This window comes from Brachycentrus maculatus, unplaced genomic scaffold, assembly GCF_059751285.1.
Source record: "Brachycentrus maculatus isolate JH-2025_06_01 unplaced genomic scaffold, ASM5975128v1 h1tg000063l, whole genome shotgun sequence".
Taxonomy (NCBI): domain Eukaryota; kingdom Metazoa; phylum Arthropoda; class Insecta; order Trichoptera; family Brachycentridae; genus Brachycentrus; species Brachycentrus maculatus.
The window spans coordinates 186,016-205,760 of record NW_028280817.1 but is presented as its reverse complement, the minus strand read 5'-3'; the positions used below and the strand labels follow the sequence as shown (position 1 = coordinate 205,760).

Here is a 19,745-nt window from a genome sequence, read left to right as displayed (position 1 = left end):
ATATTACAGTGAAAAAATCACTAAGATTTATTTTACCCCCCTTGGGAATCGAACCCGGGACCTCCGAAACGGTAGCCGAGCGTGCTGACCATTATCTACGGAGGCGGACAAAACAAGTATTTGGACACTCAAAATGTTGTAAATGTTTTTAGTTTGGTAAATTATGTTAAAAACACTTTTTGTTACAGATTCCAATAATGGACGCGCATTCGAGCGGGAAAGTTTCAAAAGTGTCCCCAAGATCGAACGCCTGTGTCTATTTTTGAGTGAAAAATATTAAATTCATAGCCCGTGCACTCTCAGTGATGACTGGATGAGAAATCAGTGCCGTAAATGCATTTAAGTGTAGCGTTCAAGATATACATTTACGATGGTCGGCCATTTTGAATTCAGCGCGCTCGACAAGATGGCGTCGGCGGAATTTCCCGCGGTTTTTACTTGTTTGTCCAAACAAACGAGGAGAGGATGCTCGTCGCTGCTGTACGTAGTCTCCCTGCTCATCTTCGCAGTATCTTCAACACATGGTGAGTCAAATTTTGATAATATTTCATATGAAAATCTGCAGATGCTTAAACTTTATTACGGTGTATATTTAAGGCGGGATAATCGATAGCCCGCAATTGATTTTTTTTCAAACCTACGGTAATATTTAACTACTACTACTACTACTACCATCACGCCGTTTCCCCGCAGGGGTAGGCAGAGAGGATGGAACGCCACACTCTTCTGTCCTGACATACACTCCTAGCCTCCTTCACATCCATACATCTAGTCATACATGCCCACCGATTACGCAGACTTTTGACACCGCCAGATTTTAGGTTCTGATTGATCTGATCGTGCCAAGTCTTTTTTGGTCGTCACGTTCTGTTTTCCCTCTCACATTCGCCACATATATTTTCTTAGTCATTCTCTCGCTATCCATTCGCTCCACATGTCCATACCACCGCAAAGAACTCTTAATATTTAACGTTTCATTATATTAGACAATAGTGGCAATATACAAATTAAACTGCGACTTTAGAAGTTTGTACATTGGTACGACTTCCAGAAAATTCAAAACATGAATCAGGGAACATGAATTATGTTTGAGAAACAATAATTTTTCAAAATTCGCTAACCATTTAATAGAAAATGATCACAAATTTAACCACAATAACGTAGAAATCCTAAAATTAATTCATACGAAAAGCCATAAACTGCATTATTTTGAAACAGTAAAAATTCATAAAAAATATAAATAACAATAAACCCATAATTAACAGTATGACAATGACTAAAGCAAGGGTGGCCAACCCGCGGCCCGCGGAGCAAATCACACATTTTTTCCTTTAGTGTACACAAAACCACCAAAGGAACATTCTATCGTGCGTGGGTCGTATCGTATCCCATGTATGGGATCATTTCACTATCCTGACAATTTCAAGACCCATAATGGCGTCAAGTAGTAAAGACGTTGGACTAATGAAGAGAAGAGTAACAGAAGAACTGAGAACTGTTTTTAAGACAGATGGACTATAAACTATTTTTTCGTGGAATTTAAAACAAAGCCGACATGCCTGATATGCAATGATTATGTTTCTTGTATATCTTGAAAAAGAATAACATTAAACGGCCTTGCGAGGCTACCTAATATATATGTGATTTGTCCGCCTCCGTAGTGTAATGGTCAGCACGCTCGGCTACCGTTCTAGAGGTCCCGGTTCGATTCCCAAGGGGGGTAAAATAAATATAAGTGATTTTTTCACTGTAATATTTATTCAATATTACCCTGGACTGGTACCTGAAGCGGAGGGCTGATCACCTTTCCTTCATGTGTAAAACGATCAAGATAACACTGCGTTTATATGACGCAGTGCCCTATGCACTATTGGGGTGCGGATAAGGGTTTTATTATTATTATTATATATATATATATATATATATATATATATATATATATATATATATATATATATATATATATATATATATATATATATATATATATATATATATATATATATATATATATATATATATATATATATATATATACATACAAACATTTAGGTAGAATGTTCAATGTTACACGTGTATAAAGTGACTTAAAACAGCTCTTGGTAGGTCGTAAGCCCTGTAAATATCCAGACAGCATACTCTTCATGCATGCTGCGATATCAATATATGTATTAGCCAACTTATTCCCCATGTGTTAACCCATTCGCTCCCATTTCCCGGTAGAAGAAAATGATTACTTTGTGGCTGCGACCTCTTCGCTTTTATTACCGGAGCCGCCCGCGGCTCTCTGGGGTTTTAAAACGTCGACATATTACGCGAATGTGTACCCTGCCTATAATAACGAATGCCGAATTATATTTACTGCTCATAACTCGGGTGTATGGTACACAAGGACCATCGCGGTATGAAAGCCCTATCCGTTTGTTGATGCAAATTATTAATTATTACTTTAAATTTAATTACTCATAAATTACTATTTTTTAATGTTTGTGATATTAGTATATAACCACTCACCGAGATTTTTTTGTCTACCGGTTTCGAGACGTACCCGTCTCTTCGTCAGGAGGATCACTACCACAGCATGCAAACAATACCACCCTTTTTAATTCATGTTTTACTTAGTAAATACCACTATTTCTATAGAAATAGTGGTATTTACTAAGTACTCGTAAAACATTTATTAAAAATGGATAGATTTTACCACAAAGTGACTGCCGAATCAATTAATGAAAAAACTACCATAGCACGATTTACACACTTAAAACTACATAAAATGTTTAATACATGCGATTTTTGCTCGACCCGAAGACCGTATTATTAATTTAATATCTGCGTAATCATAGGGGGTGATATTAATACTTCTATTAGTATTTATATAGTGATAATAAAATTTATTAAAAATAAATATCAAGCCACTTTTTGAACTTTTTACTGTGCAACCGGTCTTTTTATGTAAAACCTGAATGTTTTTTCTTAATTTGACAAATATTTAGCATATTAAAAAAAAATAATTATACAATACATTTTCTTCAAAATGCGAAAACAACTCTTTCTGCCCTGTAGCGGGTAAATATTAAGTTAAAAATATGCCGCTTTTGCTGGGATATAGTACATTTTCTAGGCATTCCACAAACATGCACAACTTTTTGATATATGACATTGTTGAAAAGAGTGAGTTACATATTATTTCTCGAAGTTTGTTTGAACACCATTGAAAAAAAATCAAAACCATACAAAGTGAATTTGTAATCACCCACCAATATGTCTTGTATCCTAAAAAACCAGTATGATGCACTAAACACCTAAGCAATATAAATGCACTCACTAGCCCTACCCTTCCTACAGCTCGCATAAAGAAAATTTTGATAAGCTTTTTGAAAGGAAAGAATGGTTATAAATCGAAGAAAGATTATGAAGGAAAATTTACGATTTTGGATATATGACGTTGTTGAAAGGAGCGAGCGGCATGTTTAATTTTACAATGGTACAAGATATTTTACCAGCAGTAAAGACCTCCGCCTCGAAGTTTACCGCCTCCGTAGTGTAATGGTCAGCGCTCGGCTACCGTTCTGGAGGTCCCGGGTTCGATTCCCAAGGGGGGTAAAATAAATTTAAGTGATTTTTTTCACTGTCATATTTATTTAATATTACCCTGGACTGGTACCTGACTGAGCGGAGGGCTGATCACCTTTCCTTCATGTGTAAACGATCAAGATAACACTGCGTTTATATGACGCAGTGCCCTATGCACCATTGGGTGCGTATAAGGGTTTTTAAAAAAAAGAAATAACAATGGTCTGGTGTTATTTCTTGTAAATTAAAAATGAAAGTGTTTTTAAATTCTCGATTTTATTCACCGAAAACCTTGTCGACGCGTGAGTGCATGTTGCTGAATAAATAAAAGCGGAGAAATTGAATTGCCTGTTAAATATTGAAGGATCCAGGGTCGCTTTAATACGCCTAACCCTTTAATTGCTCAGGAAACGTGTGTCCGCAGGAGCATTCGCGATCCTTTCCGCTCTCATTAACACAGTGTTGCCTCGGGCTGCGCAGAGGGTTGAATCGGCTGCTTATTATTTACCGGTTTCCCGTGCAGAGCCGGGATGTGTAGATTGTGTTAGGGTGTGCTGTGATTGGTGTAAGGGTAGCTGAAAAAACCTGATTGCTCAAGAATATTTGTTGATGAATGTTTAATTTGCGAGTGTAAATTCGGCTTTAGTTTGACGATGACTTGTGTTTATACTCGCTTGTCTTAAAGCTAGTATAAATGTGAGCCGCGCATGAATGCTACACACAAGGAGAATAGTGTGTATTTGTATCTACAAAAATAAATTTCATATTTTTAATATAGTTTTGAAAGTAAAGCAAAAATATATAAGACATGTCGCTCACTCTTTTCAAGAACGTCATAAATCAAAAATCGTCAATTTTCGTTGTGGATGTTTTCGGAATGCCCAGAAAATGTACCATATCCCAGCAAAAGCGGCATATTTTTGACTTAATATTTACCCGCTACAGGGCAGAAAGTGTTGTTTTTGCATTTTGAAGAAAAGGTATTGTTTAATTATTTTTTTAAATATACTAAATATTTTTCAAATGGGGAAAAATCCTTCTGGTTTTATCCAAAAAGATCTGTTGCACAGTAAAAAGTTCAATAAGTGGCTTGATATTTATTTTTTATAAATTGTATTATATTTTTAATCCTTAAAAACGTTCTCCTGAAAAATCAAGTTTTTTTTATTTATGACGTTCTTTAAAGGAGTGAGCGATGTGTAAGAATGATTGCCACATATGGGATAGTAACCAGAGCAGTCACAGGGAGTACCAAATCTCTTGTAATAACTTTAAAAATGAGTACATTGAGGTGCGTAACGGGAAACACAAATAAAAATTAAGGAGTTATAGAAATGATAGTAGAAATATTATTTCGGTATACTTATATATTTTACAAAAATATCAAATTACAAGAAGAACTTAACTATGTATTCTTTGTTTGTCTAATAAATCACCAAATGCCAACATTTTTTTAAACTCTGGCCCCGCTCATTCCTCTCCCTACAAATGTCCAACTCATTGTAGCGAGCAGGAACCCAAAAACATATATCGCTCACTCCTTTCAACAACTTCATAAATCAAATAACTTGATTTTTCAGGAGAAAGTTTTTATAGTTTAAAAATATAATACAATGCATTAAAAATAAATATCAAGCCACTTATTGAACTTTTTACTGTGCAACAGATCTGTTTAGGTAAAACCTGAAGGTTTTTTCTCCATTTTAAAAATATTTTGTATATTTAAAAGAAATAATTAAACAATACCTTTTCTTCAAAATGCAAAAACAAATGGGTAAATATTATTTTAAAATATGCCGCTTTTGCTGGGATATAGTACATTTTCTGGTCATTACGAAAACATGCGCAACTGAAAATTTACGATTTTTGATATATGACGTCTTTGAAAGGAGTGAGCGAAATACAACCTGTTATTTTTTTTAATATATCGGAATCATATTATACTATTATAATTAGTTTATCATTATTTGTAATTAAATAATATTATTTAATAAACTTGACATTGGCAAAGGTATATATTCTATATGCAACGCCATTATATATAAAAAAATAAAAAATATGTATTCTTTAAAAAAAATGTGCATTAACACGCGTGGCTCCTCGCGCAGCCGATCGCATATTGAATTGTATGAGAGAACACCCTTGGTACGTGGGTGCATCAGGATTCGTCGCACGCATCCCATGCGCCGATTATTGGTTCTCATCTCCGCGCGGTCGGACGTCACATGCACAGACGCCCGAGGCGCGTGCTTTGATCCTGCACCAACTCGCTTCTGTGCAGAGTCGATAGAGCCCCGGGCTCTTTACGAGTTATTATTTTTCCTAAACTTCAAAGGGATCTGATCCCGTTCAGCGGTGATGTTAGCGGTATTGTAATCAAGGGTGATTTCCGAATTTTTCGCTTCGTTTCTAGATTGATTTTGTTTTTTGTTAGTTTTTTTACGCATATCGCTCACTCCTTTCAAGAACGTCATAAACCAAAAATCGTCAATTTTTAGTTGTGCATGTTTTTGGAATGCCCAGAAAATGTACTATATCCCAGCAAAAGAGGCATATTTTTAACTTAATATTTACCCGCTACAGGGCAGAAAGTGTTGGTTTTGCATTTTGAAGAAATGGCAATGTTTAACCTTTTTTTTTAAATATACTTCATATTTTTCAAATGGAGAAAAAACCTTCAGGTTTTACCTAAAAAGATCTGTTGCACAGTAAAAAGTTCAATACGTGGCTAGTTATTTATTTTTAACACATTGTATTATATTTTTAAACATTAAAAATGCTCATGAAAATCAAGTTTTTGAAAGGAGTAAGCGATATATGATTTTGGGCGCGATTATGTATGACGCGTTCTCATCCCTTCTTCGGGATACTTCTTCTTCCTGGCTCCATCCTAACTTATCATCTTTGTAGACTGTTCCTTATTCTATCTCGTAGACTCTTGCAATATAAGCTCCTTAAAGTCTTTATATCTCGCTGCGTCTGCTCTGGTCTTTATGCCATATGTGGAAATCTGTCGTAAACATGTCTTTATTATGTATCTTCTTCCTGGCACCATTACAACTTATCGTCTTTGTAGACTGTTAGAGTCAGTCCTTCTCGTCTTCAGGTTGTAGGTCCTTCTGTCATGGACAACGTCACCTAGGCCTTCGAATCATGTTTTGTTTTTGTAGCATTATTAAATTTTTGGTCTAGCTCTAGATGTCTTTCGAGGAAGATCCATGGTGATCGCCTGGTTTGCAATATGTTCAGATTCTCTCCATACTATGTGCCCATACCATTTCAATTGCCTTTCTTTTACCTTACTATTGATGTCAGTTATACCTGGGCTAATAGTGAAGGACATTGCTACCATAAACCAACCTGTGACACAAAATGCCGAACCCTCTTCTAGTGGAACGGAAGGCCTGTTGACGATATTCAACAGTCCGGCTTCTGAGGAGTTTTATGTGGTTTCCTCCCAGCAATGAGCAAATGCTGACAAGTTCCTGATTGGGCTACAATAGATTATCCCTCCTGTTCCCAACACAGATTAATATAAAACATTTTTTTAGTCAGAAGAAAGAAAATCCACTAATGATCTATAAACCTTGTACCTAATAAGCAAGGTAAATGATTAATGTAATTCCCATTAAAAAAATAATAAAGGAGCTTCCTCCGCGGCATTTCTGTTCGCCTGATACAAATCCAATTTTTCAATTGCGATCTTTGTCCGTCTTTTCAGGCATTGTCGCCCAAAAAGATGTGTTGGTCTTCTCCGGTGGTCTAAATGATTCATCTCCGTTTTTCTCACATATTGCCTCATCGTATCATTACACACTTTTCTTATCAGTTCAGTGGAATGTTCACGATTTCTTTGCGAGTAATTATTGATTTCCGTTTCTGACACTCTTTATCTCGATCCCCACACGTGTGTTTGCGCTGCTATCACCTTTGGATGCCTCGAGAAGAGTGTTTGGTATCGCGTGTTGACAATGCGTATTAATAAATGACTCTCAGTTATCTTCGAAACACTTATATCAACCAAACTCGCACGATCACCTCTTAACCTGTCCAGGAGTGTGTTTCTGCGGACAAAACTATAGCTGAGGAGTGAGTTTTTTTGCTATTTTTTACTTACTTTTTATATTTCAAGGTCGATGCTATAAGAAACATATTTTCTTGAAAAAAAAAATATATTTACACTTGTAAACATGATTTTCGAACATCGATCATTTTTATATAAATCATGTTTTAAACATGTTTTTACAAATCATGTTTTGTATCGGCCGTACATGTACGGCCATACTCCTGGACAGGTTAATATTGATTCAAAATTTCTACTGACTTTTCTTGGTGGAACTGCATTTATATAATAAAATAACAACTACATACTTACGTTATTTTTGTCTGCCTCCGTAGTGTAATGGTCAGCACGCTCGGCTACCGTACTGGAGGTCCTGGGTTCGATTCCTAGTATATTCAACCAAATATAAGTTATATTTTAGCTCTAATATTTATTCAATATTACCCTGGACTGGTGCCTGAAGCGGAGGGCTGATCACCTTTCCTTTATGTGTTTACGATCAAGATAGCACTGCGGATATATGATACAGTGCCCTATGCACCATCGGGTGCGGATTTTGAAAAATAATATAATTCTTTCCTTATTTATTTCATACATAAAAACAAACATTTTAACATGAACCAAAGTAAATGCCGAAACAATAAATAAAATAGTTTTTTCATCATTTATTTTATTTGGCCAGTGACCGGGTTTCGTCGTAACCGATATTATCAGACTGGTGGATGCTATATTTTTAAAAATATAAACTTAAATTCTATTTCTATAATAAAATGATATAAAATAATATTTATTGTTTCGGCATTAACTTTGTGGTAAGACATGTTACAATAATTAAAGGAAACACTTCGTTTTTTATTATTATACAGACCTGAATGATGGAAGTTTAACTTCTGAAACATGTAGTCTATAATAAAACTCAAGTGGTAAAAAACGAAGTGTTTTCTTTAATTATTGTAAAATAATATTGAATAACCTTGCCATAACTTACCATTTATATATAACAATTGTAATTATACACTACTTAAATTAATTTATTCTAAATTCATTTTACAACATCTTGAGTGTGTCCAAATACTTGTTCACAAATCTGGATTATCTCCACTTAGGAGTTATGTTTGACATCTCTATATAGATGTCTATGAAACCTCTGACAGGTCAGAAGTTAATGTGAACATTGGAAGTCTGAAGACAATCTTCTTCATCTATGTTGAGATGCCTAAAATATAAATTCATGCTGTCTGAATATTTTTTTTTTTATAAAAACATGGTTTTTAACCGCTGCATCGTTGGGTGTATAACATAAGAAGAAGAATTTAAAAAAACAATTCTTACAGTCAAAAAGGTCTGAGACTAGGTTCCTCATTTCCTCGTCAAAACTTCTTCGTCATTGTTGAGATATATGTATGAGTATATTTTTTCAAACTCCATTAATTTTTTGTAGACACTTTATTATTTTTCTAAGAACGCGTGCATTTCGTTACATCCCTATTTGTGATGGAGCCGCGCCAAGTTTTGAGCGTGTGAACGTTAAACAACAACAAAAAAATGAGTACTTACTTATCTTCCAGTGAAAATAAACAATAATAAGTAAGTACTCGGCAAATAAACAAAAAGTGACTACTCGATGTGTACATAAACAAACAAACAACACCGGAGTCAAGAACCTCCCAACATACTCGTAAGTCAACCTCTGGCCTCGCTCCAATAAGTACAGGTGGCACGTGTCAACCTTCTATAGTTCAATAGCTCCATAGTTCTTCTTCTTCTCTGACCTCCACTGCTGGATATAGGCCTCTTCCCCTTCTTTCTATTTTCTCCGGTTAGCTGCTGCTTGCAGCCAGTTTCTACCCCCCATAGCGACTATGTCGTCGGACCATCTCTTTTGGGGTCTTCCGACACCTCTTTTATTCTCCCACGGTCTCCATCGTAGATTCTTAGTGTCCATCTCGTGGGGTTCTGTCTTGCAATGTATCCTGCCCACTGCCATTTGAGTTTTGCCACGCGATCCATGATGTCTTCTACTTGGGTTCTTTTCTTGATATCTATAGTTATATAGCTCCAAAATCCACGGTCAGCAATAATAAACCATTGCGAAGTTCTTCGAAGGTGTTGAGGACTGATAGTAGTAAACGCCTCCGGGTAGCATGTTTTGAGCATGTGCTATACTGGTCCTGCCATCTTACCTTCACGATCTTACCAGTCCTTCATTATCTTATCAAGTGACTTTTTCCCTTTCTAAAATCTAAGCGACTGGAGGCATTCGAAATGTTGCTACATCGTAGAGTGCTACGCATTCCATGGACCGATATGGTCAGCAGCGAAAATGTACTCCAAAGAGCAAGATCAGGGAGACAGTTGCTGATTGATATCAAGGTACGGAAGGTGTCCTATCTGGGGCATGTGCTGAGAGGAGACAAGTACGAGCTATTGCACCTAATATAGGGTCGACGAGGTATGGGCGGAAGGCAGATCTCCTGGCTCCGGAATATATGAGATTGGACGGGGATCAGGGCTGTTTAGAGCTGTCCGAGACAAGGACAATTACTCTCAAGTGATCGTCAGGGATACAATACAGCTGATTCTCAGGAGTGAGACGGGAGAGTCTGGCAATACGGTCTACCACACCAACAACTTTGTCGATATACCACAAAAGTTGTAGATATGACAGACCGTATTGCCAGCCTAGTACTTCAGTTGTTTATCAGGAGTAAGAAAGGCAGGAGAGTCGAGGAGAAGGTAAGGTTTTGTGGTAGATCGTAAAAATTGTTGATGTAGAGGATCGTATTGCCAAACTAAATGGCGATGGGCAGGTCATGTTGTGCATACACATGGATAGATGGGCATCCAGAGTTCTTCGGTGGAGACCATGTGACACGAAGAGAAGAATAGGCCGCCCAGAAAAGATGGGTTAATGACATTGTCGTGTAGTCACGATAGCGAGTCACGACTAAGAAATTTATTGAAAATGTGAATTTTTTTACCCGATTTTACTGTGAATTTACGCTTAAAAGCTTTCAATATACTTGTCACTGCCAATCTAAATAAATACAGGTTTGTAAATCCGTCACCAAATTTTCTAAAAGTACCCCGGTGCTTAGGCAGTGAAAGGGATTATTAGTATTTAGTTCAATAAGTCAGCTAGATCCGATTCCGACCCGACGCTGGACGGTACACAGACGCCCACAACCCCGACCAGCACAGCAGACAGACACGGAACAGTGCAAAGACATTTACATAGAAAGGTCAGTCATCGCATTTCCACTCAGCCATTATGCATCGACACTCTATTTCGGATCGCTTTCACAAGATATATATATATATATATATTATATATATATATATATATATATATATATATATATATATATATATATATATATATATATATATATATATATATAGATATATATATATAGATATATATATATATATATATATATTATATATATATATATATATATATATATATATATCTATATATATATATATATATATATCTATATATATATATATATATATATAGATATATATATATAGATATATATATATATATATATATATATATATATATATATATATATATATATATATATATGTATATATTTATATATATATATATATATATATATATATATATATATATATATATATATATATATATATATATATATATATATATATATATATATATATATATACACACACATACACATATACACATATTTTTTTTTTGATAGCACAATCCTAACCTTAGGCGTGTTATCACAATCCTAACAAACGATGGACATATAAAAAAACAACCTGACATCATTTATTTCACATTTTCCAAGTAGTCGCACTGCCATGGAGGGTAGGAAGTATACTAATACCGGTACTTGCATAAAATTACGAGGCGCCCTCGCATACACTGCAGGCTTAAATAATTCTCCGATTGATGTTTTATTTAGTGGCTCAGGTGGGAGTCGCGACCAACTTTTGACTAACGCGCGCCTAGATTGTAATCCTGCATTTAGGGTGGTAAAACTTAAGTGATCCTGCCCAAATCCCCGCTCGCTGATCGGGCTCCGTTCTTCCGACATTACGCAACTTCGAGAGGGGTGAATTCGCAATATTTCTCTTCTTTAAATCCCCGGAAACAAAGTTGTACAACTTGTCTTCTCAGAGAGAGACCTTTGCATTTTACGCGGTTATGTTTTAGTATGGGTAAGTTGTTTTGTTTAGTCCGCCTCCGTAGTGTAATGGTCAGCACGCTCGGCTACCGTTCTGGAGGTCCCGGGTTCGATTCCCAAGGGGGGTAAAATAAATATAAGTGATTTTTTCACTGTAATATTTATTCAATATTACCATGGACTGGTACCTGAAGCGGAGGGCTGATCACCCTTCCTTCATGTGTAAACGATCAAGATAACACTGCGTTTATATGACTCAGTGCCCTATGCACCATTGAGGTGCGGATAGGGGTTTTATTATTATTATATTATGGGTAAGTTGTATGTTTGTGGGTTGTACATTATATTACCATTGTGTATAAATTAGCAAGTGTCCTCCATACATAGCGTATGCGTAGACGGACATGCGTCTTCGGGTGCCCCAGCCATTGTCGCATCTAAGGATGCAATTTTAGGAGAACTCTCAGTAGCTACGTATAGCCCTCTGTTAACATTATACGAGAGCTCTCTAGTGCTTTCTAGACCGTCCGTATAGCCCTCTAATGACGTTCTAAGGACGTGATTTCAACCTTATAGGAGAGCTCTCTAGTGCCTTCTAGACCGTCCGTATAGCCCTCTAATGACGTTCTAAGGACGTGATTTCAACCTTATAGGAGAGCTCTCTAGTGCCTTCTAGACCGTCCGTATAGCCCTCTAATGACGTTCTAAGGACGTGATTTCAACCTTATAGGAGAGCTCTCTAGTGCCTTCTAGACCGTCCGTATAGCCCTCTAATGACGTTCTAAGGACGTGATTTCAGCCTTATAGGAGAGCTCTCTAGTGCCTTCTAGAGCGTCTTAGCGGTTAGTTAGTTAGTTTTTTTTTTTACTTAAAAGATAAAGTCAATATCAGAATTAAAAATATCCATAACTAAAAATCTGACGTGCTACATTTTTTTTGCTTACGTTTTTGAATTCAGCTATGCAAAGTGCATAAAGATCAGGTATTTTCATGCCAGTTACAAAATAAAAAATGTAAATTTTTGGCCAGCGTTATCTTTTCGTCCACCCTGAATATCTGTACAGGCGTGAAATTATGAAAACTTTATTGGAACTGTAGGACAAAGCGCGTATAACCGAGAGTTACAAGAGACCAGTAATCAGAGACTCGAAATTTTATGCTAATTTGCGCCGACTTTAGCGGTAATTATACACGTGGAAACGTGAACGAAAGCTGAGAGATGAAACTCGACGAGCAGTTTCATTGAACGAATCCAAAACCGTATAAAGTAAAAATCATTTTTAGGGAATAACCAGCCACGTCTTTATTTATAGGATTTTCTGCAGGTAGGATATTTATCTTCTTCTTCGAACTCTTATCCGCATCCGATGGTGCATAGGGCACTGCGTCGTATTGACGCGGTGTCATTGATCGTTACTTACAAGAAGGCAAGGTACTTCAAGCAATTGCAAGGCAATTCCTGCGCTTCAAGGACCAGTCCAAGGAAGTATTGATTAAATATTTGAGTTTAAAATCACCTAGGTAGATTTGTACTATATGTAGGGACTTAATAAAATGTATAGGTAGGTACCTAGCTATTTTATTACATATATATATATATATATACATATATATATATATATATATATATATATATATATATATATATATATATATATATCACATATATATATATATATATATATATATATATATATATATATATATATATATATATATATATATATATATATATATATATATATATATATATATGTGATGATAAGTTACATTTTTTATTATTATTGTATTTTAACTGTAAGTAAACAAGTAAGAACTACGAAAATTTCGATTCACAGCGATCCACTTCCCATTCAAGCCGCGATATTCCATCCGATAATTTCGAGGACACACGAATCAATAAATCAAGCATTTCACTAAAGAATCCCGAACTTTTCGTCCTCCCGGGGGACAGATCGATTCCGGTCCGGGCTCTTTCGCCTCGCCAACATTTCGCGGGATAAACAACAATTTCCATCTTTCACTCAATCAAAAATAAAAGCATATCTCAATCACACTCCATCTCGTTTGACGTTCCCTCTCATGACCCAATTCTTGGCGGATCATCGCGGAAACCGCCCCCGCCCGCCATAGGCCCACCCCATCCTTGTGATTTGCGTGAAAGACCGACCGAGTTTCTCCAGGGTATGCTTGGCTACAATAGTTTAGAGACTAGAAGGAATGTGTATTTGATTAGGCATTTTTATACATTGCTGCGCGGTATTATCGATAATCCTAAATTTATCCGGAGCATTGGTCTGTATGTTCCCGATAGTTACCTAAGACAGCGTCGGCATAGATTGTTTCCCATTCCTATACACAGGACCAACCTGCCGATGGTTATGCCTGTAGGAAGAGCTACCGCTATGTTGAACAATATCTCATTGGATTGGATCTGTTACATCTGTCTAAAGGAGTTTTCCGAAGCGGATTCTTCTACACCTTAAGGCTTAAGCAATAGTATTCTTGCTTATTTCTTATTTTTGTTAATGTATACAATTTAAATTCAAGTTTGTAATGTGTATATCAACTATAAATAAATTGAAATTGAAATAAGATGGAAAAATCGCGGTCGAATGACAAACCCGCGATCGTGTGAGATGAAGATTGAACCGGTTCGCTGCCCTCCGAACTCTCTTCTAGTGGAACTGAAAGTCTGCTGATGACAGTCAGCATTCCGTCTTCTTCTGAGGAGTTTTACGTGGTTTCCTCCCAGCAATGAGCAAATGCTGACAAGTTCCTGACTGGCCCACACTAGATTATCCCTCCTGTTCACAACACAGATTCAAATATAAACATATTTATTTACAACATTTTGAGTTTGTCCAAATACTTGTTCACAAAATCTGGATTATCTCCAATTACAGGAGTTATTTTCATATTATTTTTTTATATTTATTTATTTAGATCTTTGAACAAGTATTTGGACACACTCAAAATGTTGTAAAAAAATTAACTGGTCAAATTATAAGTTAAAAAAAAAACAAATGAAAATAATATTTTCTGGCGTATCTCATGTATGTGATTATAATCCGGGATTTAAACCTCACATTCTAAAATAAAAGAGATTCTGCTCTATAAATAGCTTCTTTACATCTCACCAATAGATGTCTCTAGTGAAGTTCTAGAGATTCAAGACCAAAGTTTTTAAATTGTTTCAGGTATGAAGAAGTTCTATATACATAAACCCATTTTGATGATGTCAAAAAATAATATAATATTTTTGACACAAACACAAAATTGATTGCACTACGTTGGAAAATCTCATTTTGTCCATAATTCAGGCATGGTTTCGAGACAAAAAAATGGCATCCACGTGCCAAAACCTTATGAAATAGATGCCAAGAACAGTTAAATCTTTGATTTAGCCCAAATGAGATCATATTAAATATTAATTTGTGATATAACTAATAAACAAAAGATTTTACAGAACTTTTAGCAAAAATACAACAACAAAAAAATTTGTATTATTTTTTGACATCTCATCAAAGATGAAGAAGAATATGAAAGTCTGGGCATTTGCGGGGCTTACGACCGTCATAGGCTGGTTTAAGTGATCACTTTACACGCGTGTAACATTCACCAATTCTACCCATTATTGACAACCACATTACTCAAAATCTTGGAAGTTCTATATGTATGAACCAATTTCGAAACATTATTCTTGAATCACTAGAACTTCACTAGAGACTTCTATTGGTGAGTTGAAAATAAGCCTTTTATTGAGCAGAAACTCTTATATTACAATAGTATGTGAGGTCCGAATCCTGGATTATAATGACATACATGAGAAACGCCAGAAAATATAATAAATTTAAATTATTTTAGTATGTTAATGTTAACATAACTGTGTTTATATTTTTTTTATACATTTATTTATTTATATTAACTAAGATTAGAAAGCGATTACAATAAATATCAAAGTTGCAAGAAAATATGAAGTAATTTTAAATAAAAATTTAGTCGGTAACCCTGTATCAGAGACACATATTGACTGTCTTTGAGGGTTTTAGAAAAAGAAAAAAAAGATAAAATGTAAAAAATCGCAGCCGAATAAGATGTCGCCGATCGTGTGAGATAAAGATTTGAACGCGATGACCATCTCCCTCTTCGTCTGACCTCATCACGATTTCGATCACCCTTGGGACAATTTTTCAATTCGGATATCACGATTGAATCGAATTCTTCTAAACTTATACATAAGGCACTGGATTGAATCGGTAAAGTGTCCTAGATTATCCTTCCCCTCCCGGTAATATGTGTTTATTATTACTCGTCTTTTAAAATGAGAATATCAATATAAAATGTAATATATACGGGCTCAAAATGTTTGTATTTCTCCATATATATATATATATATATATATATATATATATATATATATATATATATATATATATATATATATATATATATATATATATATATAAACATATATATATATATATATATATACCTTACTGGTCCAATGTCGAATCTCATTCGACATCGATTTATTCCTATCGATCCTAATCGATTTTAACCTTTTTTAATTTCATTAATTGATTCGGCAGTCACTTTGTGGTAAAATCTATCCATTTTTAATTAATGTTTTACTTAGTAAATACCACTATGTCTTAAAATCTACTGTGACACGTGTTTCGATGCATTCCGTATCATTTTCAAACAGCGTATGTGAAGCTAATTCTAAATTTTAGAGTTGGGTCCTTGGGACGTTGAAGATTGAAGAGGGGGTAGTAGCTGTTACTTATTTTTATTTATTAATTTAATTTTTATTTTTATTTCTTATCAGAGGGAACATAGACTAAAGGGGGGAGACTTTAGTCATTGTTATATTGTTAAGTATGGGTTTATTGTTATTTATATTCTTATGGATGGAAAAGTGGATAAGGATATTGAGAGAAGAGTGAATGCAGGGAATAGAATAAATGGTGCTTTTAACAGAGTGATTGGGAGTAAGAATATGTCCATGGAAGCCAAGCTAGCGGTTCACAACGGCGTGCTGGTACCGACGCTAATGTGTGGAAGCGAAACATGGAACTGGCAAAGGGAGGATGAAAGCAGAGTGAACGCTGTTGAAATGCGCTCCCTCAGACGAATGTGTGGAAAATCATTGTATCACAGAATTAAAAACGACGATATAAGAAAGGAATGTAAGGCTGAACGAGGAATAATTGAAAAGATTAGGAAGAGTTCTTTGCGGTGGTATGGACATGTGGAGCGAATGGATAGCGAGAGAATGACTAAGAAAATATATGTGGCGAATCTGAGAGGGAAAACAGAACGTAGACGGCCGAAAAAGACTTGGCACGATCAGATCAATCAGAACCTAAAATCTGGCGGTGTCAAAAGTCTGCGTAATCGGAGGGCATGTTTGACTAGATGTATGGATGTGAAGGAGGCGAGGACTGTATGTCAAGACAGAAGAGTTTGGCGTTCCATCCTCTCTGCCTACCCCTGCGGGGAAACGGCGTGATGGTAGTAGTAGTATATTCTTATGAATTTCTATTGTTTCAAAATGTTGCAGTTTACGGCTATTCGTATGAATTATTTTTAGGATTTCTACGTTATTGTGGTTAAATTTGTGATCATTTTCTATTAAATGGTTAGCGAATTCCGAAAAATTATTATTTCTCAAACATAATTCATGTTCCCTGATTATTGTTTTGAATTTTCTGGAAGTCATACCAATATACGAACTTCCACAGTCGCAGTCGATTTTAACATATGGCACGCGTGCGTATTATAACCTACCTTAAACTTGAAATAAAGCATTTCAATAATAAACACCAAAATATTCATTTATTATTAGAAGAAAAGTTAATTTTTTAACTTACGAAATTGATTATTAATAAAAAGGTAAAGGCCGTCTTTGTTATTTTAATAATAATAAAACCCTTATCCGCACCCAAATGGTGCATAGGGCACTGCGTCATATAAACGCAATGTTATCTTGATCATTTACACATGAAGGAAAGGTGATCAGCCCTCCACTTCAGGTACCAGTCCAGGGTAATATTGAATAAATATTACAGCGGAAAATCACTTACATTTATTTGAACCCCCCTGGGAATCAAACCCGGGACCTACAGAACGGTAGCGGAGCGTGCTGACCATTGTTATTTTAGTTGTAATATTTGTAAATGGCGAACCTATGGCACGCGTGCCATCCCAGCTTTATTGGATTCGTTTAGCGATATAAATATGAATATGTTGCAGTGTGTCGCAACGTGTCTCCACTCTGCGTCATAAAAAAATAAAACAAACGAGTACATGCGTCGCGTCACGACACATTGTGAAAATTGCCCTTCGTGACAGCTTCATAATTGCGGTATCAGTTTAGGTGTGGTCTACCACTTAGCCGGGCACTTTGTGAGATTAGCTAGTCGCGCGACATCTAGACGGCCCCACGTCCACACTGCGAGATATTAAAAAAAAGTAAATTTTCAGTTGTGCATGTTTTCGGAATGCCCAGAAAATGTACTATATCCCAGCAAAAGCGGGATATTTTTAACTTAATATTTACCCGCTACAGGGCAGAAAGTGTTGTTTTTGCATTTTGAAGAAAAGGTATTGTTTAATTATTTTTTTAAATATAATAAATAATAATAATAAAACCCTTATCCGCACCCCAATGGTGCATAGGGCACTGCGTCATATAAACGCAGTGTTATCTTGATCGTTTAGACATGAAGGCAAGGTGATCAGCCCTCCGCCTTAGGTACCAGTCCAGGGTAATATTGAATAAATATGACAGTGAAAAAATCACGTATATTTATTTTACCCCCCTTGGGAATCGAACCCGGGACCTCCAGAACGGTAGCCGAGCGTGCTGACCATTACACTACGGAGGCGGACAATTTTTAAACATACTAAATATTTTTAGAAAAGACATACAGGTTTTACATCTAAATACACCTAAAAAGATCTGTTGTACAATTTACGATAAAAAAAAACAGTTGTTGAAAATATACTTATTTCGGAAAAAGATTCTCACGGCACATAATTTTTATTTCTTCTCAACATATTTCTAAGAATGTATTTTTAATTTATTTGTATACTTTGGAAGTTCTCAGGAAGCGAATAAAAATAAACATTGCTAAGAAAATATCACTCATGTCGAGGCAAAGCCTCGTATCGCTCACTCCTTTCAAGAACGTCATAAATCAAAAATCGTCAATTTTGAGTTGTGCATATTTTCGGAATGCCCAAAAAATGTACTATATACATATATCGCAGCAAAAGCGGCATATTTTTAACTTAATATTTACCCGCTATAGGGCAGAAAAGCAAGGCAGAAAGTAAAACCTGAAGGTTTTTTCTCCATTTGAAAAATATTTAGTGTATTTAAAAAAGAATTAAACAATACTTTTTCTTTTAAATGCAAAAACAACACTTTCTGCCCTGTAGCGGGTAAATATTAAGTTAAAAATATGCCTCTTCTGCTGGGATATAGTACATTTTTTGGGCATTCCGAAAACATACACAACTGAAAATTTACGATTTTTTTATTTATGACGTTCTTGAAAAGAGCGAGCGATATACGAGGTATTGTTTCATCGTGGGCGCTATATTGTGCGACAAAGACAGTTAAATAATCCAACGAGCCCTCTCTCTGTCTCCCGGGCCGCGTTAATATTGAATGATGGGTGTGTTTGATTTATCCGGCTCGAAGGACCAAGAGATATTTTTATTTTTACGAATATCCGTTTTATCATCGCCATGCCGTAAACAGACATGTAATTATATGGACATTTGCATAATGTAACATCATTTTATTACCTAAATAACGTGTAATTTTCCGAGCCGCTCGCTACTCGCTAGCAATTTGGAACCCAGATGTACGAATACTAAATATGTGAGTAAATATTTTTCTAACGCTTGTACACGGTGCCCGCAAA

General features: G+C 35.6%; 1 protein-coding gene across 2 annotated transcripts in view; it reads left to right on the top strand.

The window, feature by feature from the left end:
* The window catches only part of LOC148311488 (uncharacterized), a 181,266-nt gene that overhangs the window by 10,333 nt on the left and 151,188 nt on the right, over positions 1 to 19,745 (top strand). For both annotated transcript variants that reach the window (XR_015837242.1, XM_088256555.1), the window contains exon 2: positions 189 to 524. Coding sequence is in view for 1 of the 2 variants with exons in the window: in XM_088256555.1 (XP_088112681.1) it covers positions 371 to 524 (154 nt within the window). In the remaining variant the exon portion in view is untranslated. The remainder of the gene's footprint in view (positions 1 to 188; positions 525 to 19,745) is intronic.